This window comes from Cetorhinus maximus, chromosome 1 (genome assembly GCF_964194155.1).
Source record: "Cetorhinus maximus chromosome 1, sCetMax3.hap1.1, whole genome shotgun sequence".
NCBI classification, from domain to species: Eukaryota; Metazoa; Chordata; class Chondrichthyes; order Lamniformes; family Cetorhinidae; genus Cetorhinus; species Cetorhinus maximus.
The window spans coordinates 142,102,502-142,120,920 of NC_135879.1; the positions used below are offsets into that span (position 1 = coordinate 142,102,502).

Below are 18,419 nucleotides of genomic sequence, written 5' to 3' on the forward strand. Positions count from 1 at the left end.
ATTCCCCACCCCCCCATATACTGGCAGGTGTGCAAGATGTGCTCACAGTAACAAGGGTACTCAGTGGCCATATGTTAATGAGGGAACCTCCCTTTGACCTTGGATAGTCTTTTGGGGTCAGGTGTGGAGGTTCCTAGCACGTGCATGCCAGCACTTATCATGTGGAGTAGTTCCCAAGAAATTTGAAAGCTCAAAGTGTAATGAATGTTTGGAATAATCCATCTGACAAGGTACTGGAATTGAAAATGTTAATCACAATCTAGTTGTTTACTATGCTGAGGGAATTGGAGAGCTGGAGTGATGAGTTTTGATGGACTGAAAGTTCTCTTATCATCTTGGCATTCTATGTTATGTCTACTAGATCTTATAAGGAGTTGTTTCAGTCATTGTTTCAACATTGGATTGAAGGTACAGTGACTTGGACAATCCATAACTATGATTGCACATCTTTTAGGATCCATGAAAATTTACAACCTCTTAAGTTTGAATAGTGTGGAATGAAATGTTATAGAGCAGATATACGCATATGTATATGTTGTATCATCTTGTAAAACTGCTTCCTGTAGAGCTGGTGTGAGCAGCAACCAGCAGTGTAAATGCAGCATCAGTTTAATATGTTGTAATTTGTTCTCAGTTGTTAATCTACGATCAATTTTATACAAGCCAGTAAGAGGACTTTGGACAAACCCCAACCTGAAACACTTCAAGTGACAGATACCACTAAAAATGAATGGATAGCATGCCTAAGCCATATTACAACAACTTATATATGTATAATAAAATATCCCAAGGTCCTTCACAAAAATGTTATAAATCAAACTTTGACACTTAGCTGCTTGGGAAGATATTAGGGCAGATGACTAGAAGCTTGGTCAAAGAGTTAGCTATTAAGGAGTGTCTGAAAGAAGGAAAGGGTGATAGAGAGGTTTAGGGCACGATTTCCAGAGCTTAGGACTCAGGCACTTGAAGGCACAGCCACTAGTGATGGAACAATCAAAAAGCGGGGATGCCCAAGAGACCACAATTCAAGGAGTGCAGATATTTCAGAATAGTATGGGGCTGGAGGAGATTACAGAGATGGGAAGGGCTGAGACCATGGAAGGATTTGAAAACAAGGAAGAGAATTTTAAAAACAAGGAGTTGCTTAACCGGGAGCCAGTGTAGGTCAGTGAACACAGCAGTGATGGATGAATGGAACTTGTGCAAGTAAAGACATGGGCATCGGAGTTTTGGGTGACCTCAAGGGGTGAACTTTATGGGGAAGTATATTGCTTGTTCCCTCCCCATTAGAAAAGTTGGTCGCAAAAGTAAAGTTGGTGGCCTTAACAAGCTCAGTGGGCTCCCTCAGCGGAAGGAAGTCCTGCCCTCGAGAGCTGCCAATCAATCTTGCAGTCCTAGCATTGCTAAAATTCAGTAAAGCACGCTGCTGGGGCTGCAAGGTGTCCCTGGGAAGAAGATCGACTGGATCCAGGGTAGTCCCAGGTTTTTTGGGTGGGGAGGGATAGGCACCCTAGGGAGGGGGGTGGGGAGATGGGTTTTAGAGGCCAGGCGGGGAGGCACAAAGTGGGAGTAGGATTTTAGGGGGCGGAGGGGGTATTGCCGCTGATGCACGCAGGGCAACCCCCCCCCCCCCCCCCCCCCCCGCAAAAGAGATACTTTCCCTTCCTTCCTGCCTTTTCACCAACTTTGGTGAAAAAAACGGCCTTCTCAATCTCACCTGCTTTTACTGCCCAGCATAGTATGGCAGTGGAGGCGGATTGAGGCCCTTAAGTGGCTGTGAATGCTGGGTGGCCTTCCCAGATGGCAAGTCCTCTGCTCCCCTGCCCACCGATGGTTGAATACTAGCTGTGGTGGCATGAGGCCCTTAAGTGGCTACTTAAAGGCCTTAAAAACAAAAAGCTAAAAGCTACTGCGGATGCTGGAAATCCAAAACAAAAACAGAATTACCTGGAAAAACTCAGCAGGTCTGGCAGCATCGGTGGAGAAGAAATCAGTCAACGTTTCGAGTCTTCATGACCCTTCGGGGAGTGAGGAAGGCAGTGGGGTAACCACGCCTCACTCGATCAAACACTTCCCCCACCATTCCACTCATTGTGTGTATTGGTAACAGGCAACAGAAGTATATTTGTGATAAGGTGAACATTAAACCACACCTGTACTTTACAATCCTGAATTTTCCAAGCGAATGGTAAACTTTGGCCGAAGAGATAAACCCCTTTCAACTTGATTTGCAATTCCAACTTATCTGTTTCTAATTTTTTTATTATTAATTTCAGGTTACATTTCCTGCTCCCTTTACCATGGCTTGGCACCAATGCTTTGGTACTTTCCACTTCAGATTTTGGGACTCACCGGCTATGAAATCTTTGCTGCTGCTTACATCTCTCCCTTAATATTAAACATCACCCCGGTCTGGAATTTGGTTAACAACAAATACGTCCTTGCTCTTCTCAGGCTAATTAGTCTAGGTAAGTGAGTCTTTGTTTTTTGGTAAAAGCAAAATACTGCGGATGCTGGAAATCTGAAACAAAAACAAAAATTGCTGGAAAAACTCAGCAGGTCTGACAGCATCTGTGGAAAGGAAGGCAGAGTTAACATTTCGAGTCCGTATGACTCTTCATCAGTGTTTTGATGAAGAGTCATAAGGACTCGAAACCTTAACTCTGTCTTCCTTTCCACAGATGCTGTCAGACATGCTTTGTTTTTCGGTAACTGGTAAACATGTAACCTCTCATTTATACTGGTACCTGCACCTGCTCTATTTGACACTACTGCTGGTAATACCCAAGGCAGACATGAATCAACCTTTATAGATTTCGACACAGAGCAGGCTGGTAATGTAACAAATCCCAGTAGTACTATATATGCACAATCACAAAAACATCAGTCATGACACACTGTCTGATGGGCCATGCACTAATCAACACTGATCGCATTTTGTCACAGATTGCATGAGGGACATCATGAGGTACAAAATCAGTACAGAACCAAGGCCTGGTTTATCCCCCAATTCTTTCTACACTTCTTAAGCCTCCTGATACCTCACTTCGATATCCATTCCTCATGTGTGAACTGAGGCTGCAAGTATTGGCTGGTTATTTGATCTTCGATGCATTGGGGTATTAAAGCTGAGCCCAATCTTTTTTTGCTTGATAGCCGCATAAATAGAGTACAGAGTAAATCCCAGCTGTGAAATAACTTGAATATTTCAAAAATAATCAGACAGGGGTGTAAATATGTTCTGTTTTGGTTTATAAAAAATAACATAAAACTGTTTAATTTCAAAAGTGTAGTGGATTAGGTCAAGTGCTTACAATAATGTTATGCTTTAGACTTTCATGAAGAAAACTAAATAAGATGCTTATCTCTATACTGTACCTCCAACCAAGATGAATCATAGTTTTGTTCATGCTCAGTAGATGAGTATATTCAAGATTGAGATTGATAGATTTTTGGGCATTAAGGGAACCAAGGGATATGGAGAGCAGGTGGGAAAAAGGTGGCCTACCCCTGCTCCTATTTCTTACGTTCTTGTCAGATATATGATCAGAAAATGTTGGAACTGCTCAGCAGGGCAGACAGCTTCTGTGAAAAGAGAACCAGAAGTAATATTTCAGGTCTGCAATCTTGCCCTCTCATGCTCTGGCAGACAAGCTATCCTTTCCCCCTGGGCTGGCTACAGCCCACTTGTGCCTGATGACTCACCATGTGCTGATCCCAGCTCTACACTGCTGCCTTAAATTTGCACAGTGCCTGCATCTGAACTGGTGTTTGGGACTGTCAGTTTGTCAGTTCAAGTTACAGTGCTTCTTCCTCAGAACAGTACAACTCTTGCCTTTCTTTCTGAGGCCGCTGCCCAGGTGGCAATCTTGAGCTTTTAAAAGCATAAAATTATAAGGGAAGGATTGGAGTGAGGGACAGGAGGGGGTGTAAAGCAGTAGGTACATTGACTTCATATCACGTAGCAAGATGAGAGTGAGGAGAGAGTTGAGAAGGGGCACAAGGCAGTAACCTACAATCACCTTAAATGGTCTTTATGACACCAGACAGGTTTTGTCACAGCCAGCCCCACGAAGTGGGACACCATCCCCTGTCAGGCTTGGGATGAAGGCATGCCTGACCCCCGCCAATTCTTTGCTGCTCCCTTGTATTTTGTGCTACCTTGTCCTGCAGATTGTGTTGTGATGTGTTTGGGTGATGTGCCTCTCACAGCTGAATAGCTGGAGGTATGTGGAGGCAGCGAGAAGTGGGTGTGAGGCTGGCATCTTTGGAAGGTGTGTGAGGTGGAGTATCTGGAAGTTAGGCCTAAATCCTGAGTGCTGATGGTTGAATGTTGGTGTTGTGGTGCATTGAGCTGTGTGAGAGGCTGGTGGTGTGATATGTAGGAGATGTCATGTGAAGGTGCATTTCTTGACCTTGACCATTTGTGTAATGTCATTAAACTTCTGGCATTGCTGCCAGGTCCTTGGGACCAGAGTCTGGGCGTTGATCTTTCTAGCCACCTACTCCCACTCCTTCAGTGAACAGTCCTTGAGAGCCTCTTCACCATCATGGAAACCCTTTCCTCCTGTAGATTCCCATGAGTACAGCCTCTAGCTCTGCATTCTTTAACTGCAGAGCCCTCTCTCTCTACCCTGGTGTTCAGTTTCCATTCTCTCCATTTGCAGCGCTTACTGTCAGCAACAACCTCTATTGATTCAGTTCAGTTTCCCTTCAAGTGGACTAGATTGTCTAAGAGCTGGTTGCTAGCTGGAACATGTATCGGCCTCATACGCTGCTAGGCCTTTGTTGACCGTGCAACCAGCCGACAGGGGATGCCTGCAGAAATTATGGAAATGGGAAAGCAGCATGACATTTGCGTGCTGCCTACCTCAAAGGGAATGGGCACTGGAAGATTGCAAATTGTAATCCATGCACCCGAAAACAGACCTTAACAAGTTTTAAGTCCAGGGTGTTTACAAAATACTTGTGCAACTTTAAACTTTAATAATTTTGGATGTACACATGGTAGTACAGCATGTGAAAGCATAATTTATAGTTTTAACAGAATGCAGTTCAGATTTCTAGGCTTCAACATAACCATCATCTTTTGTGGCACACAATTCAGTCAGATATTCCAACTCGTTGAAAACATTCTCCACTTCCAGCTGTGTGATTTTGAAAATTGCATTTGTGATCCTGACCCTAAGTCCATCTAAAGAATGCGGTTTCGATGAGTAAGCGAAGATCAGGCGAAAGAGTTGCAGAAAGACTTTATAAACACCGTGTACTACTTAATATCCTGTTTTTACGAATCTGAGTAGTATTAGTGAAGCTCATTAAATCATGTTGCCTCACTGGAATTGACTGCACACAATTGTGTTCCCCTGATATCCCCAAACCCACTGTATATATGCAGGTAATATGTCTGCAGGTGATGGCATACTGGTATTATTGTTGGACTAGTAATCCAGAGACCCAGAGTAATGCCCCGGGGATCTGGGTTTGAATCATGTCATGGCAGATGGAATTGGAATTCAGTAAAAATCTGGAATTAAAAGCCTAATGATGACTATGAAAATATTGTCCGTTGTTGTAAAAACCTATCTGGTTCACTAATGTACCTTTTAGGAAATCTGCCGTCCTTACTTGGTCTGGCCTACAAATGACTCCAGACCCATAGCAATGTGGTTTACTCTTAAGTGCCCTCAAAATGGCCTAGCAAGCCATTCAGTTGTATCAAATCGCTACAAAGTTTCAAAAAAAGAATGAAACCGGACAGACCACCTGGCATCGATCTAGGCACTGGAAACGACAATGGCAAACGCAGTCCTGTCAACCCTGCAAAGTTCTCCTTACTAACATCTGGGGGCCAGTGCCAAAATTGGGAGAGCTGTCTCAAAGACTAGTTAAGCAACAGCCTGACATAGTCATCCTCATGATACCATGCCTTACAGAAAATGTCCCAGACACCACTATTACTATCTATCTCAGCAGAGGTGACGGCACAGTGGCAAACAGAGGGGAAGGAGTTGCCCTGGAAATCCTCAACATTGACTCCGGGCCCCATGAAGTTTCATGGCATCAGATCAGACATGGACAAGGAAACTTCCTGCTGATTACCATGTACCGCCCTCCCTCAGCTGATAAATCAGTGCTCCTCCATGTTGAACATCACTTGGAGGAAGCACTGAGGGTGGAAAGGGCTCAGAATATACTGTGGGTGGGGGACTTCAATGTCCATCACCAAGAGTGGCTCGGTAGCACCACAACTGACCAAGCTGGCTGAGTCCTAAAGGACATAGCTGCTAGACTGGGTCTGCGACAGGCGGTGAGGGAACCAATAGGAGGGAAAGACATACTTGACCTCATCCTCACCAACCTGCCTGCTGCATTCATCTGTCTATGACAGTATCGATAGGAATGACCACTGCACAGTCGTTGTGGAGACGAAGTCCTGCCTTCACATTGAGGATACCCTCCATCGTGTTGTGTGGCACTACTACCATGCTAAATGGGATAGATTTTGAACAGATCTAGCAGCTCAAGACCGGGCATCCATGAGGCGCTGTGGGCCATCAACAGCAGCAGAATTGTACTCGAGCACAATGTGTAACCTCATGGCCTGGCATCTCTCCCACTCTACCATTACCATCAAGCCAGGGGATCAATGAAGACTGCAGGAGTGCGTGCCAGGAGCAGCACCAGGCATACCTAAAATTGAGGTGTCAACCTGATGAAGCTACAACACAGGACTACTTGCATGCGGAAACAGCATAAGCAGCAAGTGATAGACCGAGCTAAGCGATCCCACAACCGACAGATCAGATCTAAGCTCTACAGTCCTGCCACATCCAGTCTTGAATGGTGGTGGACAATTAAACAACTCACTGGAGGAGGAGGCTCCACAAATATCCCCATCCTCAATGATGGGGAGCCCAGCACATTAGGGCAAAAAATAAGGCTGTAGTGCCGAGTGGATGATCTATCTTGGCCTCCTCTGTAGGCCCCAGCATCACAGATACCAGTCTTCAGCCATTTTGATTCACTATGTGATATCAAGAAATGGCTGAAGGCACTGAATATGGCAAAGACTATGGGACCTGACAATATTCCAGCAATAGTACAGAAGACTTGTGCTCCAGAACTTTCCACACCCCTAGCCAAACTGTTCCAATTCGGCTACAACACTAGCATCTACCTGGCTATGTGGAAAATTGCCCAGGTATGTCCTGTACACAAAAAGCAGGACAAATCCAACCTGGCCAATTACCGCCCCATCAGTCTACTCTCGATCATCAGTAAAGTAATGCAAGGGGTCATCAACAGTGCTATCAAGCGGCACTTGCTTAGCAATAACCTGCTCACTGACGCCACTTTGGGTTCCGCCAGGGCCAGTTGGGGTTCTGCCAGGGCCACTCAGCTCCTGATCCCATTACAGCCTTGGTTCAAACATGGTCAAAAGAGCTGAACTCCCGAGGTGAGGTGAGAGTGACTGCCCTTGACATTTGACCAAGTGTGACATCAAGGAGTTCTGGCAAAACTGGAGTCAATGAGAATCAGGAGGAAAACTCTCCACTGGTTGGAGTCATACCTAGCACAAAGGAAGATGGTTGTAGTTGTTGGAGGTCAGTCATCTCAGCTCCAGGACATCACTGCAGGAGTTCCTCAGGGTAGTGTCCTTGGCCCAACCATCTTTAGCTGTTTCATCAATGACCTTCCTTCCATCATAAGATCAGAAGTTGGGATGTTCGCTGATGATTGCACAATGTTCAGCACCATTCGTGACTCCTCAGAAACTGAAACAGTCCACGTCGCAATGTAGCAAGACCTAGACAATATCTTGGGCAATATCCAATATGGCAAGTAACATTCACACCACATAAGTGCCAAGCAATGACCGTCTCCAACAAGAGTGAATCTAACCATCGCCCCTTACTGTTCAATGGCATTACCATCACTGAATCCCCCACTATCAACATCCTGGGGGTTACCATTGACCAAAAATAGAACTGGACTAGCCATATAAATACAGTGGCTACAAGAGCAGGTCAGAGGCTAGGAATCCTGCGACGAGTGACTCACCTCCTGACTCCCCAAAGCCTGTGCATCATCTACAAGGCACAAGTCAGGAGTGTGATGGAATACTCCCCACTTTCCTGGATGAGTGCAGTTCCCACAACACTCAAGAAGCTACAAGATGCACTGCAGGAATGCACCAAGGCTCCTTAGACAGCACCTTCCAAACCCACGACCATTGCCATCTAGAAAGACAAGGGCAGCAGATAGATGGGAACACCACCACCTGGAAGTTCCCCTCCAAGTCACTCACCATCCTGACTTGGAAATACATTGCCATTCCTTCACTGTCACTGGGTCAAGATCGTGGAACTGTCTCCCGAACAGCATTATGGGTGTACCTACACCACATGGATGGAGAGTGGAGTTGAGGATTATCAGATCAGCCATGATCTCATTGAATTGGCGGAGCCTACATCCGTTCCTACATCTTATGGTCTTGTGGACTGCAGCGGTTCAAGAAAGCAGCTCACCACCACCTTCTCAAGGGCAACTAAGGCTGGGCAATAAATGCTGGCCCAGCCAGCGAAGCCCACATCCTGTGAATGATTAAATTTTTTTTTTAAATGTAGTTGTTGCTGTGCACCAGTGGTAGTATCACTTGACTGTATGCACACTGGTGAATAAATCTTCCTCTCCAGTGGTCCAGGCACAAAGCTTGATCCTCTGGGAGTACATCTGGGAGTACATATTGGGAAGTTGTGTATGTGTGTGTTTAATAGGCGGAAAATTGTGAAAGGCACAAATCTGAGTGTGCCCTTGGTTTGCAAAACTCAGTGCCAGGAATGCTATTATTTACCTTGACGTTGATCTATTACATTCTGAAAGTCAGATTCACATTGCAGTAAGCATAGGATAGTTTAAATGCTGCTATGTATCCAAGCATTGCTTCTGGATAGCTTTGATAAAAGCAAAAAACTGTGGATGCTGGAAATCCAAAACAAAAACAAAAATAAAAATACCTGGAAAAACTCAGCAGGTCTGACAGCATCTGCGGAGAGGAATTAAATTAACGTTTCGAGTCCTTATGACTCTTCAACAGAACTAAGGAAAAATAGAAGAGAGGTGAAATATAAGCTGGTTTAAGGGGTGGGGGTGGGACAGGTAGAGCTGGATAGAGGGCCAGTGATAGGTGGAGATTGCCAAAAGATGTCATAGACAAAAGGGCAAAGAGGTGTTGACAGTGGTGATATTAGCTAAGAAATGTGCTAATAGGTGACATTAAGGGTAGAAAGCAGGATGAGCAAGGTACAGATAGCCCTAGTGGGGGTGGGGTGGGGGGAAGGGATCGAAATAGGCTAAAAGGTAGAGATAAAACAATGCATGGAAATACATTTAAAAATAATGGAAATAGGTGGGAAAAGAAAAATATATATAAATTATTGGAAAAAGGGGGATCGGAAAGGGGGTGGGGATGGAGGGGAGAGTTCATGATCTAAAGTTGTTGAACTCAATATTCAGTCCGGAAGGCTGTAAAGTGCCTAGTCGGAAGATGAGGTGCTGTTCCTCCAGTTTGCGTTGAGCTTCACTGGAACATTGCAGCAGACCAAGGATGGACATGTGGGCATGAGAGCAGGGTAGTGTGTTGAAATGCCAAGCGACAGGGAGGTCTGGGTCATGCTTGCAGATAAACCGAATGTGTTCCGCAAAGCGGTCGCCCAGTCTGCGTTTAGTCTCTCCAATGTAGAGGAAACCGCATTGCGAGCAGTGAATGCAGTAGACTAAATTGAGGGAAGTGCAAGTGAAGTGCTGCTTCACTTGAAAGGAGTGTTTGGGCCCTTGGACGGTGAGAAGGGGGGAAGTAAAGGGGCAGGTGTTACACCTTCTGCAGTTGCATGGGAAGGTGCCATGGGAGGGGGTTGAGGTAAAGGGGGTGATGGAGGAGTGGACCAGGGTGTCCCGGAGGGAACGATCCCTGCGGTATGCAGGGGGGTGAAAGGAAGATGTGTTTGGTGGTGGCATCATGCTGGAGTTGGCGGAAATGGCGGAGGATGATCCTTTGAATGCGGAGGCTGGTGGGGTGATAAGTGAGGACAAGGGGTCCCTATCATGGTTCTGGGAGGGAGAGGAAGGTGTGAGAGCGGATGCGCGGGAGATGGGCCGGACACGGTTGAGGGCCCTGTCAACCACCATGGGTGGAAAACCTCGGTTAAGGAAGAAGGAAGACATGTTAGAGGAACTGTTTTTGAAAGTGGCATCATCAGAACAGATGCGACGGAGGCGAAGGAACTGAGAGAATGGGATGGAGTCCTTACAGGAAGCGGGGTGTGAGGAGCTGTAGTCAAGGTAGCTGTGGGAGTCGGTAGGCTTGTAATGAATATTGGTGGACAGTCTATCACCAGAAATTGAGACAGAGAGGTCAAGGAAGGGAAGGGAAGTGTCAGAGATGAACCATGTGAAAATGATGGATGGTGGAAATTGGAAGCAAAATTAATAAATTTTTCCAGATCCAGACGAGAGCATGAAGCAGCACCGAAGCAATCATCGATGTACCGGAGAAAGGGTTGTGGGAGGGGGCTGGAGTAGGACTGGAACAAGGAATGTTCCACGCACCCCATAAAGAGGCAGGCATAACTGGGGCCCATAGCCACACCTTTTATCTGGAGGAAGTGAGAGGAGTTTAAGGAGAAATTGTTCAGTGTGAGAACAAGTTCAGCCAGACAGAGGAGAGTAGTGGTGGATGGGGATTGTTCGGGCGAACAATTGTTGTTGTTGTTATTTTTGTTTTTGTTCTGGATAGCTTTGCCAGTTTAACTATAAAAATCATTACAAGTGTGATTAAAATGTTATGGTCTAGAAATTGGATTGCATTGTAAAACAAATGCATTTTAGTTCAATATTGGTTAGAGCTCCCAAGTTTGTGTCCGGTGCATACGCCTGGAATTGGCGTTAGGAAATTGGAGGATTAACCCTTGTTGCAAAATTGGACTGGAATGACTGGTCAGACACTGGACAGCCAAATCAGCTGTCATTAAAGGGATCATTAGTGGCTGTCACCCAAAAAATAAGCTAAACCCTTTCTTACTTACTTTATGGTGGAACCAAGATGAGCAGGAGTGTCCCACCAGGCTCTACATTAAAACTACTAGCTGCTGCCAGCCACCATTTGCCCCTGATCTGATTGTTTCTGTCTCGGACTCTCCTACATTGCTTGAGAATGAATAGTTTAAGATATCACTAAGGCAGGTAGTGTGTCATATTAGCATACTACTAATTGCATCATGCTGTAATAGGTTGCGGCATTGTGGCTGCACATTCTTTCTTCCTCCCTGCAAGTGAACTTAATTGCCCGGCTCAAAATGATGAAGGTGGAGAACTAGGAGTTGATCGACTCTTTGTTCTTTTCATTAAGAAATGATGCAAGGAGGTCTTAGGAATAGAAGAACAAAAAGAATAATTGGGATGGATACATAGATAAATTGATACCATTTTGTATATAGATATGAAATTATTAGGCTGTAGAATTTGCTCTTGTACTGTTTTATCTATTGCAGGTTAATTTAGTGAGACTCTAATTAAGCACCAATTTTCATTACTCTTCAGGGAGTTCCTCCACTCATTATGTTAGATATTAAAGGTTCCATTTTCTGTTGACTGAAACGAGTCAAACTTGCAGAACATGTTGTATAATGTTCTATTGGAATGCAGATTCCTGAGTGTTTTGCAATATTGAACCCATAGGAACGTAGGACTTAGGAGCAGGAGTGGACCATTTGGCACTTCGAGCCTGCTCCACCATTCAATAAGATCATGACTGACCTGGTAGTGGTCTTAACTCCATGTTCCTATCTGTCCCCTCCATAACCCTTGACTCCCTTCTCTATCAAAAACCTGTCTACCTCTGCCTTGAATCAATTCAGTGACCCAGCCTCCACTGCTTTCTGAGGTACATAGGATATACTGCACCTGCTTCTGCCTATTCAGCCCAACCAGTCCATGCTGGCGTTTATGCTTCACACAAGCCTCCTCCCATCTTTCCTCATCTAAATCTATTATCATAACTCTCTATTCCTTTCACCTTCCCCCATATGCTTGTCTAGCTTTCCCTTAAATGTATCCATACTAACATTCTCTCCGCATCCACTTTACCAAACCCTTCATCATTTTAAAGTCCTCTATTTAGATCATGCCTCAACCTTTTTACTTCAAGAGAAAAGAGACCCAGCCAGTACTTTTTTTTTCAAAAAACATACTTTATTCATAAAAATTGTAGAAGGAAAAATAGGGTCTGGACAGAGTGGATAGGGGGAAACTGTTCCCACTCCTGAAAGGATCGAGAATGAGAGGGTACAGATTTAAAATAATTGGCAAAAGAATCATAAGTGACATGGGGAAAAACTTTTTCACACATCGAGTGGTTAAGGTCTGGAATGCACTGCCTGAGAGTGTGGTGAAGGCAGGTTCAATTGAGGCATTCAAAGGGGAATTAGACTGTTATCTGAAAAGGAAGAATATGCAGGGATATGGGAATAGGTGGGAGAATGGCACTAAGTGAATTGCTCATTTGGAGAGCCAATGCAGACACGATGGGCCGAATGGGCTTCCTTTTGCGCTATAACAATCCTGTGATTCCGTGAAGTACAATACATAACAGTTGAAATTTGACATTACATAAAGTGCAATACAGTTCAATTTATTTCAATACAGTATGTGGCACTGAGGTGTTTCACTATGCTTACAGTTACGGGTTATATTTACAATATATATTTCATGTCAAACATTCTCTGCTGCATACAGCCCGAGGTGTCTTACAAGATTCCAGCCCCTCAATATACTATGGTGGGAGGGCCTTAGACCAAGAGCTTTCCCCGTTGAACCTTTATTATGGTTGGCCCAAGTTTAGTGCGTCCTTCAGCATGTAGTCGTGGACCTTGGAGTCATGTGTTACAGAGCTGCTTGGGGTGAATCTTGACAAAAACTATTACATCTCTTTCAAACATTATTTGCAAAGGCACATTGCCAGAAGGAGGCGGGTAGAGGTCTCTTCCTCACCACAGCTGCCTTGGGGGCAGTGTGCAGAGGCATGAGACTCTGGGCTTGCAGGAAAGATCTATTGGAGAAGGCTCTTCTCACCACCAACTAAGCTACATCTTGGAGCTGTTTGGAAAGTTCTAGCGATGAATCATTCTGCCAAATAACTTTAACAGTCTTTTTAAAAATTCATTAATTGGCTGTGGGCACCGCTGGGTAGGCCAGCATTTATTGCGCATCCCTAATTGCCCTTGAGAAGGTGGTGGTGAGCTGTCTTCTTGAACTGCTGCAGTACATGTGATGTAGGTACATCCATAGTGCTGTTAGGAAGGGAGTTCCAGGATTTTGACCCAGCGACAGTGAAGGAGAGCGATACATTTCCAATTCAGGATGGTGAGTGGTTTGGAGGGGAACTTCCAGGTGGTGGTATTCCCTTGTTTCTGCTTCCCTTGTCCTTCTAGATGATAGCGGTCGTGAGTTTGGAAGATGCTGTCTAAGGAGGCTTGATGAATTCCTGCAGTGCATCTTGTAGATGGTACACACTGCTGCTACTGTGCATCAGTGGTGGAGGGAGTGAATGTTTGTGGATGGGGTGCCACGGAATTGTGCGACAGGATCTACTATCTTCTTTTCTTGCAGGGCCTTGAGTATGTTATGTGTGGACCATTGCCCGATGGACTAGTGGTCAAAGCTGTTTTTCTGCATAAACCTTTCCATGAGGGACAGGTGGTACCACATGGCCCTATTGAATGGAGCATTCTGTGGCATTGTGGCCAGACCCATCCCTCACCAACAGCGAGGACAGTTAGAACTTCAGCATGTAGTGACACTAGGTGTTTGTGTACTGAGGGTCTCCGCGCAGTTTGATACAGCAACACGCAAAGGTGCCCATCAAGATGAGGGCGACTATGATTAAGTTCCCCACTCCCATCCCCCCATATGGTGTCTCTGCAGACACGGTGCATTTTTGTTCTCCAGATAAGGCAGACAATAGTTCAGGTGACTGCTGTAATGCAGGATCAGGATATGGACCAGACTTGCACTGTGTACAGCAACACTGAGAGCCCCTCGCACCTGATGACCAGGTTCTCACCCACAAAGGAGATGGAGTGCTACTCCCACATGCCCAGTTTCTGTTTGCATTGGTTATCCATTCCTTCCAGTTTTTGGCACATGCCCCAGCTTCTTTGATCCATATCCTAAGCATCTTCATGTGGTCTGACCTGACAGTGAAGAGGACAAAATATCAGTTGTGCACGTTCCTGAAGAACATAGCGTCACACTTGCCACGATTTAGTTTGGCTCCCGAGGCCAGATTGAACTGGTCGTAGAAGCTCATCAGTCTGCAAACCGACAGTAGATCCGAGCAGAGGACTGTGGTGTCATCCATGTAGAGGGAGCTTTGAGCTGAGTGCTTCCACTGCCTGGGATTGTCACCCCTCTTAAGCCTGCATTCTTCCTGAGGGACTCGGCAAAAGATTTGATGTAACACACGAACTAGAAAGAACAGAGAGGACATCCTTACCTGACCCAATTCCTTGAGTTAAGTATTCTGTAGAAGTACTATGTCAAGCTGGAACTCATGCTACATACTTCTTGTGCTAATACTCTAAAGATGCAATTCAGATCTTAAAGAACATTTTAAAATAAATTATTTTAATGTATAATTTGATTAAATTGTGTGATCTGCAAAGGAACTTAGAAACATCTTGAAAACAGCTCAACATAATTCACACTATCAAACTACAGCAAAATACTGAAATAAAAACAAAAAGTACTGGAAATACTCTGAATGTCAGGCAGCATCTGTGGAGGTAGAAACAGAGTTAGCATTTCAGGTCTATGATCTTTCATCAGAACTGGGAAAAGTTAGAGACATGATAGGTTTTGAGCAAAGGATGGGTGGGGCAAAGACAAAGGAAGGTCTGTGATAGGGTGGAAGACAGGAGCGATTGAATGACAGAAGAGTTATTCCCCAGGGCCAAAAGGGATTGGAGATAGGGCAAGAAAAGAAACAGAAACAAAAGATGTGCCTAAAGCAGGTGCTGCTACCTGAAAGCAAAAGTAAGAGATGCAAAGGAACATGCAAAGGAAAGGAAACAAATGGGGCACAGAGTTTACGGTCTGGAGTTGTTGAACTCGATGTTGAGTCTGGAAGGCTGTTAAGTGCCTAATTGAAAGGCGCTGTTCCTCAAGCTTATGTTGAGCTTCACTGGAACAGTGCAGCAGGCGAAGGACAGAGATGTCAGTTTGAGAGTAGGGTGGAGAATTAAAATGATAGACCACCAGAAGCTCGGAAACATGCATGCGGACTGAACAGAGGTGTTCCGCAAAGGTGTTCCAATCTGTGTTTGGTCTACCCAATGTAGAGGAGACCACATTGTGAGCAGTGAACGAAATTCAAAGAAGTACACATAAATCGCTGCTTCACCTGGAAGGAGCATTTGTGACCTTAGATGGTAAGAAGATAGGAGGTGAAAGGGCAGGTATTACATCTTCTGCGTTTGCATGGAAAGGTGCCGTGGGAAGGGAACCGAGTGTTGGGGTTGTTTGAGGTGTGGACTATGGCATCGCAGACGGAATGGTTCGTTCAGAATGCTGAAAGGGGAGGGGAAGATGTGTTTGGTGGTGGCATTACACTGGAGGTGGCAGAAATGATGGAAAATGATCTGTTGAATATAGAGGCTTGTGCAGTGCAAGGTGAGGGCAAGAAAAGCCTTACCAAGGGCTTCTGGGAGGGACGAGAAAGGGTGAGAGCAGAATTGTGGAAATGTGGACATGTTCAAGGGCTTGTCAATCATGGTGGGAGGTAATCCTCGGTTGAGAAAAATGGGCTGCTTTGTCCTGGACAGTGTCAAGCTTCATGAATGTTATGGGAGCTGCACTCATCCAGGCAAGTGGGGAGTATTCCAACACACTCCTGACTTGTGCCTTGTAGATGGTGGACAGGCTTTGAGGAGTCTGGAGGTGAGTTACTCATCACAGGATTCCTAGCCTCTGACCTGCTCTTGTAGCCACAGTATTTATATGGCTAGTCCAGCTCTATTTCAGGTCAATGGTAACCCCCGGGATGTTGATAATGGGGGATTCAGTGATGGTAATGCCATTGAATGTCAAGGGACGATGGTTAGATTCTCTCTTGTTGGAGAAGATTGGCTGTCTGGCAGGAGGCAGAGAGTGGGGATAAGGGGGTCCTTCTCAGGATGGCGGCCGGTGACTAGTGGAGTTCCGCAGGGGTCAGTGTTGGGACCACAACTTTTCACTTTATACATTAATGATCTAGATGAAGGAACTGAGGGCATTCCGGCTAAGTTTGCAGATGACACAAAGATAGGTGGAGGGACAGGTAGTATTGAGGAGGCGGGGAGGCTGCAGAAGGATTTGGACAGGTTAGGAGAATGGGCAAAGAAGTGGCAGATGGAATACAACGTGGGGAAGTGTGAGGTCATACACTTTGGTAGGAAGAATAGAGGCATAGACTATTTTCTAAATGGGGAGAGAACTCAGAAATCTGGATTGCAAAGGGACTTGGGAGTCCTAGTCCAGGATTCTCTTAAGGTTAACTTGCAGGTTAAGTCGGTAGTTAGGAAGGCAAATGCAATGTTGGCATTTATTTCGAGAGGACTAGAATATAAAAGCAGAGATGTGCTGCTGAGACTTTATAAGGCTCTGGCCAGACCACATTTAGAATATTGTGAGCAATTTTGGGCCCTGTATCTCAGGAAGGATGTGCTGGCCCTGGAGAGGGTCCAGAGGAGGTTCACGAGAACGATCCCAGGAATGAAAGGCTTAACATATGAGGAACGTTTGAGGACTCTGGGTCTATACTCGATGGAGTTTAGAAGGATGAGGGGGGATCTGATTGAAACTTACAGAATACTGAAAGGCCTGGATAGAGTGGACGTGGGGAAGATGTTTCCATTAGTAGGAGAGACTAGGACCCGAGGGCACAGCCTCAGAGTAGAGATGAGGAGAAACTTCTTTAGCCAGAGAGTGGTGAATCTATGGAATTCATTGCCACAGAAGGCTGTGGAGGCCAGGTCATTGAGTGTTTTTAAGACCGAGATAGATAGGTTCTTGATTGGTAAGGGGATCAAAGGTGACAGGGAGAAGGCGGGAGAATGGGGTTGAGAAACTTATCAGCCATGATTGAATGGCGGAGCAGACTCGATGGGCCGAATGGCCTAATTTCTGCTCCCATGTCTTATGGTCTTATGGTCATTGCCTGGCACTTGTGTGGTGCGAATGTTACTTGCCACTTGTCAGCCCAAACTTGGATATTGTCGAGCTCTTGCTGCATTTGGACATGGACTGCTTCAGTACCTGAGAAGTCACGAATGGTGCTGAACAGTGTGCAACCATCAACAAACATTCCCACTTCTGACCTTATGATGGAAGGAAGGTCATTGATGAAGCAGCTGAAGATGATTGGGCCTAGGACACTACCCTGAGGAACTCCTGCAGTGATGCCCTGGAGCTGAAATGACTCCAACAGCCACAACCATCTTCCTTTGTGCTGGGTATGACTCAAACCAGTGGAGAGTTTTCCCCCAGACACCCATTGACTCCAGTTTTGCTTGAGCTCATTGATGCCACACTCGGTCAAATGTCAAGGGCAGCCACTCTCACCTCACCTCAGTTCAGTTCTTTTGTCCATGTTTGAACCAAGGCTGTAATGAGGTCAGGAGCTGAGTGGCCCTGGCGCAACCCCAACTGGGCGTCAGTGAGCAGGTTATTCTTAAGCAAGTGCCGCTTGATAGCACTGTTGATGACCCCCTTCCATTACTTTACTGATGATGGAGAGTAGACTGATGGGGCAGTAATTGGACACCCTGGTCCACTCCTCCATCATCCCCTACACCTCAACCCTCTCCCACGGCACCTTCCCATGCAACCGCAGAAGGTGTAACACCTGCCCTTTACTTCCCCCCTCCTCACCACCCAAGGGCCCAAACACTCCTTTCAAGTGAAGCAGCACTTCACTTGCACTTCCCTCAATTTAGTCTACTGCATTCGCTGCTCCTAATGCAGTCTCCTCTACATTGGAGAGACCAAACGCAGACTGGGTGACCGCTTTGCGGAACACCTTCGGTCTGTCCGCAAGCATGACCCAGACCTCCCTGTTGCTTGCCATTTCAACACACCACCCTGCTCTCATGCCCACATGTCTGTCCTTGGCCTGCTGCAATGTTCCAGTGAAGCTTAACGCAAACTGGAGGAACAGCACCTCATCTTCCGACTAGGCACTCTACAGCCTTCCGGACTTAACATTGAGTTCGACAACTTCAGATAACTCCCTCCTCCATCCCCACCCCCTTTCCGATCCCCCTTTTTCCAATAATTTATAATTTTAAAAAATATATTTTTCTTTTCCCATCTATTTTTAAATT

At 45.6% G+C, this 18,419-nt stretch overlaps 1 protein-coding gene across 1 annotated transcript in view; it reads left to right on the forward strand.

The window, feature by feature from the left end:
* LOC144683990 (PGAP2-interacting protein-like) overlaps nucleotides 1–18,419 on the forward strand; it is a 130,848-nt gene that overhangs the window by 11,988 nt on the left and 100,441 nt on the right. The window contains exon 2 of the mRNA XM_078547654.1: nucleotides 2,277–2,468. Coding sequence (XP_078403780.1) covers nucleotides 2,277–2,468 — 192 coding nt within the window. The remainder of the gene's footprint in view (nucleotides 1–2,276; nucleotides 2,469–18,419) is intronic.